Raw genomic sequence first — 11800 nt, 5'->3', positions numbered from 1 at the left:
GTCTGACTTTTTTTTTCTTTTAGGTCTGTTAATAAACTTCTTTATATTCTTTTTTGTGCCTGCTTTGCTTTTCTTCTAATTCTTATCTCACAGAAGGAAAATAAGTAAGTAATGGATATTTTGAACCAAACCACTACACTTAATTGGTGTTTCTGCCCAGTTTACGAACTGAACCCACTTACACCTTAATAATGGACTTACCCTTTGGAGGGTCACAAAAGCGAAAACAATATTGATGACAATTTAGCTATAAACTTGGAAATTCAAAAGGAATAAAAAAATGACATTGCTTGGTTTTGAGGCTAAAGTAACATGGACACTTCAGCCTTACTCTCTAAGAAACTCTTGTAAGCTGAATAGCACATTAGGACTACCATAACATTTTTATTTTACTATTTTTGGTAGGTGAGAAATGCTGAAGTAAATGTGAGGATTTTGTGGTTATTCGATGCTATTGTAAAACTAGGTCTTTTTCTTTTCCCAGCCCACACCTTCACCCATCAAATTGTTTGTAAAGACGTTAGCACAAATCTTCTCTACCAAAATGATACAACTTCTAAAATTTTTTAACTAACTTTAGTCAGGGGCTCTGTTTATCTTCGTCCGGCGGGTTCTGTTTATCTTCGTCCGGGGGGAAGGGAATGGAAGTTTCTTTTCAAGAGACTGTTCCCTGGGCAAGGCCTGATGAGCTTAACATCTCATTGGACTGGGAGCTGCCAGAGGGTACACAAGAAATAAGCGATCATTAACAAACTTCTATGCCCAAACATCCTCCCTATGTGTTGGAGACACCTGGTCTGGGAAAAGATCAATAAGAGAATGAAGAATGAGAACCTAATTAGCATTGAAAGCTAAAGGATCAATGACCAATAGGAGACCAAATACTAAGCATTGTGTAATTTGGGACCAATGAACATTGAACTAATGAATTTCTCTGGGTTTTGTCCGAATAAGTATGTGAAAAATCTAGTAAAAAACCACATGTGATGGAATGATTTTCTTTGCACAACCCAGGCAATGTGTGGATGAAATTATTTCTGTTGCACATCCTGGCCAGAATGATAGGAAAAATGTGGGCTAATGTCTTTACAAACAATTCCATGGGTGAGGGTATGGGTGTTAGCGCCTTTGAAATGGGTGTTAATGTCTCTACCAACTTCAAGCCGTAGGTTTATTACAGAACCCAGACAGTTTGACTCCTGAAACAAACAAATGGGTCTGCACAAGCCTGACTGTCTGAACTTTGGGGGAAAATGGCATGTTTAAGGGGGGAATATGTGGAGGGTGGTTAGGGAAGGCTGTACCTTCCTAGTACCTCAGCCAATGGGGAAGGGAACAGGGCAACACGTAGCCGGGAGTTTAGGACAAAAGGAGGCTGCATCCTCTAAAACCTCGAGAGAGAAAACCCCATGGGTGTGTGCCCCAATGAACTCTCCCCCTTTATTCGAATACAGTTGCAGGACTCCTTTGTCTCCTTTATGCATACTAGCTTTTCATAGCATAATTTTCTGCACAAAAACAACATCCTGGCCAGAATAAAATAATGCCTTAAAGATCTAACACTAAAAAATGTTGTTGGAGAGTTTGGTTGGTTTTTTTTCCCCTGCAGTTTCAGTGACATTTCTGCTCTGGCAAGCATAAGCTTGTGTTGTATTTTGTAAAGGGAGACAGTTGGTTCATTTTCCTCTCTAAGGTAGGCAATAATATTCCTACACTCTTAGCTAAACTTGCGAGAACCTGTGTAATGAATGTTTGAAATGCCTTGAAATTTTGCAGTAATACTTCCGTATTTCCTATGTATGGTTTTTTTAAATGGCATATAAAATCAACTTTTGCTTGCTAAGCTAGGAGTAATTATTTATTTAGTAAGATTGTCAATTCATATGAACCAAAAAATGGAAAGCCTTTAATTACAAGAGTAAAAATATGATATTTCTATGGAGTTCTGCATGTCTTATGTATTTATATGGAATATTTCTATAACATCTTTGAAGTTGTTATACATGAATATTTGAGGTCTAAATGTACACAGCACTTAATAAATTGACCACAGTTTATTTCTAAGAAAAATCTGCAAACGATTCTCTCATTTTTTAGTATAGATATATTACTGTTAAGATGCACATTACTCCTCTAAAATAAACAACTGACCAACCAACCAAAACCCAAAAACCCCTCCAACTTGTCAAGAGGAAGGTCATTTATCTCAATAGAAGGGTGGAAAAGGATGCTTTTTTGTGTCTTTAGGCAAGCAGCTGGAGTACAATCAAGTCTGACAAAAACAGCATTGAAGATTAAGTGCCCAGCCCTTAATTACAGAAATTTGTCTTTTAAAAAGCAGGTTTTCCTTTTGTCCTAGATGCATTTACTGCTAAGCATTTGTCTTCACAGTAATGCAATTGTACCTGTATTTAGGGGTGCACTTGCTGCAGTCTTCGCTTAGCCTGGCTGTGTGTATGCTGTGCTCAAGTCGGTTGAGGGTTCCCATGGGCTGACCTGAGTTGGGAAAGCTTGTTACACATCCTGTATGCTGAGTTCTTGAGGTGTTTGCAGCCTCAAACTGAGCTGTGACAGTCTTTATAGGACATTCACATCAGAGCAGGCCCAAAGGATCAGGGCTGGTAAGCATGAAAGCTTCCTGATTATTCAATCAATTCTGAACAGGATGGAGAAAGTATACAAAGAATGACAACATTATGTCTGGGTGATGTAGCTCTGTCATAGCTGAAGATTACCTGTACTGAAGTCACTCAACCACTTTGTGGAGATGTTCTCCCACGCAAGCCTGGTAAAACCCCTTGAGATGAAACCAAGAAGCAGCAGTAGGTCTCTCTATTCCACCCCCCACTCCCCAGAAAAAGAGGCAGAGCAGTAATAGAATTAAAAAATAATTCCTCAAGTTGCAAAATTTCACAAAGTTACTTAAGATCACTCAGCATTTTTTACTGCCTTGATGCACCATTACCTTCCACTCTGTTCCACCCTGTATGAATGCACATAAAATGAAGATGAAAGAAATATTAGCTGCTGATACATGACTATGGAGTGCCTGGTAGACTGGAAAGGTTGGCTTTTTCTAGAAGAGAAAATGACAAGCTAACTGTTCTTTTTATGACCTTTTTACTATGCTATCATAAGTATCCATGGTAACATGACTGCTCATTCAAGCTGGTACGTAGCATCAAAATAACAATAAATACAGATTTAAATGAATGTGATTGAATAGAATGTGCTGCCAGGTGTGCTGAAAAGGATACTAGAGCTGGGACACAGGAAGTCAGAAATAAATTATTTTGTTCCTTTTTGGCTGTGCATATCACCTTTTCTTTTTTTTCTTCTACCTCCTTTCACTCTCAGTTTGCTATTGAAGGTTGTAATTTATTAATTCTATTTGTATGCCATGTGAATATCTTATTAAGGGACAATACTCATTTTAAAAAGCATTCCATTCATTTCAAACAGTGAATTTCTGTTTTCTTTGATGAAATACAAAATTACTCCTCAATAAACAGCTGAATGCAATGACTAACCAGTTAAAACTATGGCAATTTTTATTTTATGCTTGTGATGTATAATGTAGTTTCTGGATACCTTTCATAAGAGCAGAGAAGCACATAGGTGACAAAATTTCTTTCTTGTAATGACCATAATTCATTCACTTGCAGACAAGTTTGTTTGACTGGGGTTTTGGGGTATTGTGGAGAAAGATTACTTCTGCTTACATGTTATACTTTCATATGATTTGCCATCAGATGAACTTGTGTTAAGGAAGGCAATTATCTACACACTGCAAACATCTTTAAGCAATGCTGATTTATGTAATTTACAATTAAGATCGGGAGAATACAAACACAGGAAACAGGAAAAGGGTATTTATTTCTTTGAAGATCTTGTCCTAGTTTTAGGTGATGAAGGGCTTATAGAAATGACGTTCTAAATCCTAATCTGGAAGCTATTTCTGCTCCTACTTTGATATGGGGTGAATGAACACCTAATTGAAATAGTAGCTTGTGTGTTCATTTCTTGCTTTGGAGAAATGACACCTGGCTAAGTGTAGGGACAGGCTGCTCTGGGGCTTGACACCTACTTGGAACAGCTCTTGCCTCCTGTCTTGTTTATATTCACATCACATAAAGCCACTAACTGCAAAATACTGGTGATGTTTTTACTGCAGCTTTCTCTTAACTTTTTTTTTTTTTTTTTTTCTTCCAGGAACGGTTTCTCGGCCATGCCCGGCTGTCACCTTGGAATGAGGCGCCGGGCATCACATCGTAATCCCTCTTCGGCCGCCCCTAAGGGGCGCGTCCTGGCCCAGCTGGCGGGGCGCGCTGGAGCAGCCGGCGGGCGGGCTCTGGGCGCACGGCACCGGCTCGCTCTGCCTCGTGATATCATTCCCGGAGCTCAAATCCGACTCGGCGTTCCCTTCCTCACACCGTCTGTCTGTCTACGCTGAGGTAGACACTTCCGCAGCGGGCGGGAAGCTCCCTTGGCGAGGCCGAGGCGAGGCGAGGCGCCGTTGGAGGAGACGGGGACGGAGTCGGTGTGAAGACCAGTGTGAGGAACGGAACAAACGGAGGAGGGCCAGTATGAAATTCATCGCTGCTTATTACGTGCTGCCTCTCTTTTCTGCCCTGGTCTTTGGGACTAGGTGAGTACCGACAGCTGTATTCCTTAGAGTGCTCTTGCTTTGTTTCGTTTTTCAAATTCAGTGCTTTGAAGAGAAATAATACAGATTTCAGGTTTTCCTGGGGTATTAAGTTTAGAGCAAAGATTGTCTCTGATTCTTATGTGTCTCATTCCTGCTCCTGATCGTCTCAATATTGAATGTTCTCTCGGTGTTTTTTTTAAGGTAGAGTTTATTTGTTTGTTTGGGGGGTTTTGTGTGTGGTTTTTTGGTGGTGGTGGTTTTGGGGGTTTTTTTGTTTGCTTGTTTGTTTTTGTTTTTATGCTGGGAAAGAGATGCTCCTGTATAATTCGGCCCACAGCTTGTGGGATGTAACAAGACAGTGACAAATTTGTTTTATATATACAGAGCAGTAAAACCAGATAGACTGTATTTCATTGTAAAGAAAGGCAAACAGCTGAAACTGAGAATAGCTAACGTTTTCCCTTGTAGAGTGCAAAAAAAATTAGAAACACTTGAACAATCTCGTCTCAGTTAAGATTCTATATCTGAATATAGATCCGGGGCTTACTTTTTTTTTTTACTGTTACTATGTTGTAGTGTTATGTCAATGCCAGTAAACCTGTAAAAAGTTGCTGCAATCTAGAAGAATTCCTTTCTGTGAAAGTAAGAAAATATGAACAAAATCTATTGCAGCTTAAAAATAAAACCTGTTCTGACTATGCAGTGTTCTGATAAGATAATGTGTTTTGGTTACTTGCTCAGAGATAGTATAATGTCTATGCTGTCAGTATAATATGTTCAGCAAAGAAAAGATGAAGCTGAGACACCCTATCCCCTTGTCTTGATGTACACAGATGAGAAATTAATGTTGGGTACACAGCAGATCTATTATGACACTGCTCTCTGTTTAGACTGCTCAACTTCCAGTTCCTTATCAGTAAATCGAGCCCCCACATTTTGACTGTGGTATTTCTCCGCTGTGTTAGAATAGTAACACAGATTGAGTAATAAATAGTAATGAGTCTATAAAGCATGTTCTTGGAGGATATATGAATGTACATTTTCAGGGGAGTGTGATTTTTTTCCTTTATGCTTGGTCTCTTCTTGTAAAATGGGCATCAAAGCAGCTTTTTGCAGAAGCACTGCATGTTTTAAGGCTTAATTGTTCACTGAGATGTAAAAAGAAAAGAAAAGTGTGCCTGCTACATAGTCAAAGTAAGGGACAGTACGAGCTACATACACAGGCAAATAATAACTGAAAATCTCTGAATGGGAAAATGTCCAAATGAGGGGGAAATCAGGAAATTGCTTCAATTATCCAGTAACTTCCTTACTTTAGAATGGGTTTTTATTGGCACAAGAGGGGTACTTTTTTTTGGTAACATTTCTGGTTAGGGGTTCCACAGTGCTGGTCCATATCAACCATGCTGATGTGCTTTGGAATACACACTTGGAGGAATATATTGTGGTTCAATTCTTCTGATTTAATAAAAGGTCTAAGGAAACTTTCACTAGCAGTCATGTTAATTAATTTGGATTAACGATTTTATGCTCAATAAAGAGTGATGCATTCTTGGAAGAAGAGTTAAAATGGAGAGGAAGCACCAAACCAGCTTTTGCAGATGCAGGTTTATATCTTGCATGAGCTTGTGCAGATTAACCTGTACTGCAAAGAAATACAGAAAGCTTAAAGACTGCTTGAACATTCATGGGAGTCAAGGTATCTAGTGTAGAGCCCTAAAAGTGAGTCCTTATCTTCTTGAGCAAATGGTATGAGAAATGAAACATAGCTAATTCCTGATAATTATTAAAAAAAAAAAAAAATTCAAATCCTTCTTCACCTTTCAAAAAATAGTCAGAAAGAATATCAAGAAGTTGAAATAGGCATGTGGATGCTAATTATGAAAATTATAATTCTGAGGAGTGTGTCTATTTTCATAAGAGTACTACTATATTGTGGCCAGTGTGATGATGATTTATGTTCTTATGTAATTAAGGGATGAAAATGATCAATGTGAGAGAAATTCCAGTTAAAATTCCACCCAAGTACAGTATGTGTTGCAAAGTGAGTTTTGGTACCAGATTGGCTATCCTGTTAAAAAAGGAGACTGGAACTCTGTTGTAGAGTTGGAGATTTATAAAAGTCCTGGGCTACTCTCTTCAGCACTCACTTGATTTTTAACCGGCTGTGTAGAAGATAGAGTAATTTTTCAACGGCACATACTGGAAGTTTAAAAAATGCAATGCTATCAACATGTCATCCACTGGAAAGAGATTATGCTTTAATCTCCTTCAGCAGAAGGCAGTTCTGGCTGTGGCAGTTAATATTTGTTGTAAACATATGGCTAATTCATTGGTTGGACCTAACAGAGTAGGTTTGCAGGACTAGTTTTGCTTGCAAAAAAGCAGGGTCCAATATCGTACTGTGTGAAATTGCTTAGCTAAGGCAAAATACTAACTTTGCAGGACAGAGTTTTTCATCATGAGGATTTATTTTTGTAAAAGTTCGTACTCTATTTCATACATTGGTGCTGAAATCAGTGAACACAGTGCTTGTTGCAGAGGTGGACTACTCATGGATTTTTTGTTCCTTGTTAAGAGGTGATGCCATCTTTTTTGCATCATGTCATGGTCACAGTTTTGAAAGATCTCAGCATGTCTTCAAGCCTAATTGCAAAGAAATATGAATTGATGAGTTAAGCTATGTTAAGGCAACACGTCATCTTTTCTTATTAAATAACATTGTCAAAAAGAGGAAAATACACAGCTATCACCTTTATTTCATAATTGTATGTAACTTCTAAACTTGGTCTAAAGTCATACGCATGCATCAAATGCCTATAAAATTACAGAAAGTTCATGGTTTTGAGAAGAACGATCTTTTCTGCATTATCTAAACTGGATTTCGGTATGGCTTTGAGACACAATGATAAGTCTTAATCATATTTCTGGTTGGTTGTAGTGCCAAAGAGGTCGTAAGATTGAATTGAATTTGTCTATCCAGTTAAATATGTATCTTTTGATGGCATAAGTAAAAATTTCTGCTCTAAAATCAGTCTCTCAAAATGCAAGGTGCAACATTTTTGAAGGTGAATTTAGCTTGGTAAAAATTATGAAATTTGTGTTTTCCTGTCCACTTTTGTTTCCTTTGACATTTCGATTTTGGCAGATTTAATGTGATAGTTTTTATATGTTGATTTTTTTCATACGATGCTGAAGAAAATACAGGTTTTTCATATGACATCAGAAATGAGTCTCACTGCCCTGAGAGTTCAGGGAGTAGACACAGTGTACAATAAGCTCAGGGTCTTGTTCTGTGGCCACTTTGCATGCTTTTGTGGCCCCAATCACCTGAACAGTCTGACTGGAATGCTGCTTGTAAAAGGGAATCTTACATGAAGGCAGTCATTGGGGTCAGTAACAGATCTGTGGTCCACATTATCTTGTCTAGTGAGACCTCCCTACTTTTAGCCAAAAGGACAGTTTTCTGAATATTATTTGAACATTACTATTGAAATGCTGTACACCAAAATTTTTTTGTAGAAGAAGCTTGGTGTGAAACAGAGCTTTCCTTTTTTTTTTTTTTTGTGACAGTGCATGCCTTTCTGTCCACTTGTGAAATATGGCAAGCATACAAGACACTGAATAATTTGATTGAAGTAGAATGCTTCATAGCAGAGAACAGGACCATAAACCCAACAAGATGCACTTCAATAACAATAGTAATATTTCTACTACAGGAACTCATTAAATGTATGTACAAAGAACAGGGCTGTAAAAGACAGAACTTTTTTCAATTGTAGAGAAGTAGCTGGTGGTAATTTTTTTCCTAAAAGTACAGTTTATTGTCAGTCTTACTACACTGATGTAACAAAGCAATCTGTAATACAATGGCTTCAGAAGAATGCATCTTCTGTCATTTGTACGAGGATAAAAGTAGTGTGTTCATTTCAAGTTGCTTAATGAATATACAGGTGTTGATCTGGTATATGTCAACTGTTGGAAGTGATAAAAATATGATGAATTTCCTTATTAAGCTTGAGAATAGTTGGGCTTTCCTTGGATGTATTTTCAAGGTCAGCTATTTTCTTTACATTTGTTGGGTTTGGTAATTATTTTTTAAGGGATATGAAAATATCCCTTTTTCCCTCCTTTCAGATAAAGGTTTGTAAATGACTCAGCCTGGGGCTTGAGGAGAAGATAAAGAGAAACATATCTGATGTTACTGTACTGGCATGGAGTGGGAGAAAGTCAAAAATCCTTGTTTCTAGTTTTTTAAGATCTTTTTGGTTTTAAAAACACTGGGCTATAATCAGATGTTGAAGGAAACTGTTTTTCATTTAGACTGATATGAGAGTAGATGGAACCCTTCTTCTTTATAGATTTTGGAGTGAAGTATGAAGCTCATTGAATGTTAATGTTCTTGGCTGTAGCCATGCCATTGTAACATTCTCTCTGGCAGGTCGCCAGAACCAATTCTCACACATGAAATCTCAGACTGAGGTCCAGTAGTGTCCCTCCTCTTCCCCACAATTGAAGATTAATTCTGCTGAGTGGTAGTAGGCTAGTTCTTTAGGAGGAAGTATGATACGGTTTTTTCTGTAGGTTCTTAATATGCTTTCTGAATTCTTTCAGAAATGCAGGGGTAATAAATATAATTTTTCTCCTGCTTAGAATTCACACTTCTGTTGTCTGAATTTTCTGGGCCCTGAAAGCTTTCTGATTTCTATCAATGTGGATGATGATGCTTGTTTGGTTAATGGCTTGCTAGGATTTATATTTGAGGTACAGAAGTAGTATTTAAGATGTGACTTGTGGCCATACTATACCTGAAGACTATGTGCTTTTGTTGTGACTGTGTTTAAGTATAATGGGTGCTTCCACCAGTGGTGCAACTCCATAATTTCATGGAATGTGTTTGGCTCGATGGCTTTTTTTTGATGACTTATAAGAAAGTGCCTAACACAGCAAAATAGAAGCTACTTGCACTCTGCTGCCAAAGGAATGGAGAAAAATGCATTGGCAATATCGATGGTGCTCCATATATCTAAGATCATGAACCTAAACTAAAAATACAGAAAGAAAGTCTCAGTTTGGCCAGAAAAACTAAAAATAGATTCTTTTGTGATGTTGGAATTCTGTTTGTTATGCTATGGATAATGGATAATTTCTGTCCAGGAGACTTGCCATGGAGTTACTTTTGACATTTTAATGTGTTCTTTGTTTTTAGAAAAATTAGAATGCTGACACTTTCCTGTGTCTCATTTATTAATTTACAGTAAGGACCAAAGATAAGGATATCTTAACCTAAATTGTAATCCCTTTTTTAGTGAGATTGTGAGCTCAATATTATTTTCTGTATTTAATAGAAAAGTGTTCACAGACAATATTCCTTATGATGTACCACTCTGCAGACAAAGAAATCTCATTTATGCCACTTGTCAAAGCAGTGTTTCTTCCTATTGTCTAGTTTTGCACAATGGGTGCACCATCTGTCTTGTAAGGGTCAGATTGTAAATATTCTCTATATGGAAGTCAAGTAATATATTTTTCAGAAGGCCTGGAGATTTTTCATACCATCCTTCAGTCTTAATATTGTGCAAAGGTTTAAGATGTGTATTGTTATATTTGCTATTTCAAACTTATTGGAGGGCAAGTATCTTTTAGAAATACTGAAGAATAAATATGAAATTTCATCAAATAGCAGTTTTTGTGTGCTACTGTAATTTTCTTTACTCCCTTTCCTTACTTACTCATCTTACCCTTTACATAATTCCTGTGTTTAATGTTTACTTTTACTGGTTTTTATCTTAGCAATATTTTTGTAGTGTTCTCTCTTAAGTTTCTGCTGTATTTGTAGGTACAAACAATACTTCAGTCAATCATTAGAGAAATCAATACATGAATCTTACAAGCTGAAGAAATAGGTGTGTACAGAATTTCTTGATATCTTACTTGTTGATATTGATTAATAGCTTCTATGGAAAAAAGTAGAGAAGTGTCAAAAAATTCTGGTGTCTTTTGTCTTCATATGCTATCCTAGGAAGAAAAGACTTGTTTGCTGCCAGCTAGTGGATATTACCCAAAGTGTTTATTTTTCCAACCATTTACATATTCTTGTTGTCATTTATGAATGGTCGTATTTTGTCAATTTGTGGTCAGTTTCTTTGAAGGAAATAGGTAGGTTTTCTTTGCATTTGCCAACTGTGACAATTGAAGCTGGTTGAAAAACAAAGTAAACCTACTTTGGACAAAATGAAGCACTTAGAAAACGGAGCATATATTTGCTGAGTCACATCTAATTGCAGAACTAACACCTTTGCCTTTTAGTTGGAGATGGAACTGCAGCAGAATATCTTTCTAATGTCTCCATATGTGATGGTCTTCCAGGCCATCACACTTCTACACATGACATTGCTGCTATGCTCTTGCTTTGACAGCATCAAAACACGTTCTATGCAACAACAAGGCAAATAGGGATTTATGATGGGACTCAGTCTCTGTAATTTCACCATAGTGAAATGACACATAAACTAACCATCAGTAATTGTTATGGGTGTTTATATAGCTTGTTTTGGTAGTGGGAGGGGAAACAAATTACCTGGTGTAAGTGGTAAACAAAATAGTTTAGACATGCTTTATATTGTTGAATTCTCTAGAGTTGATACACTTCTTCAGGTGATTCTGTGTTTTTGTTGTTATGAATGACTATAGAAGTAGAAGCTCTGACTTTGTACCTCAGAACTGCTTGGTGAACCAAGAGTAGCAATAAGCCCAGCAATTACGCTATTCCCACCTTATGTGTGTCATCCTCATCATGTTTGAATGATTTTGCAGCCATGTGTTCGTTTCAGGCTAGTCTGTGGCAGTAAACATGGGGAAAAAAACCTGAGATTTTACTGAAATGTGGAAGAGAAAATAAAAAAATACGTGGAAAAATTGAGCTGACAAGACTGAAATGCAGCAGCTGTGCTCTGGGTAGATTGTTAAGGGTTTCTTCCTCCTGAGGCAGTGTAATGAAATGTGTGCTTGATGTGCAAAGAGAGACTGTCTCTCTTGAAAATGGAGAACAAAAATCAATTTTTATACTGCTTCACTTAGGTTTTTTTATTAAGAAATATTTTTCAGGATGGGGTGAAACTCAGCAAGGGTGCAAATCAAAGAGCTATGTTT

At 37.4% G+C, this 11800-nt stretch overlaps 1 protein-coding gene across 1 annotated transcript in view; it reads left to right on the top strand.

Moving 5' to 3' along the window:
- Window positions 1-4586: 4586 nt before the first annotated feature.
- Window positions 4587-11800, top strand: part of LUZP2 (leucine zipper protein 2) — a gene marked incomplete at both ends in the record, with an annotated part of 210928 nt that continues 203714 nt past the window's right edge. The window contains one exon of the mRNA XM_082284266.1: window positions 4587-4648. Within this exon, the coding sequence (XP_082140392.1) occupies window positions 4587-4648 (62 nt within the window). The remainder of the gene's footprint in view (window positions 4649-11800) is intronic.

This window comes from Coloeus monedula, assembly GCF_965178545.1.
Source record: "Coloeus monedula genome assembly, chromosome: 6".
Classification (NCBI taxonomy): domain Eukaryota; kingdom Metazoa; phylum Chordata; class Aves; order Passeriformes; family Corvidae; genus Coloeus; species Coloeus monedula.
This window is presented reverse-complemented; position numbering and strand designations above follow the sequence as displayed.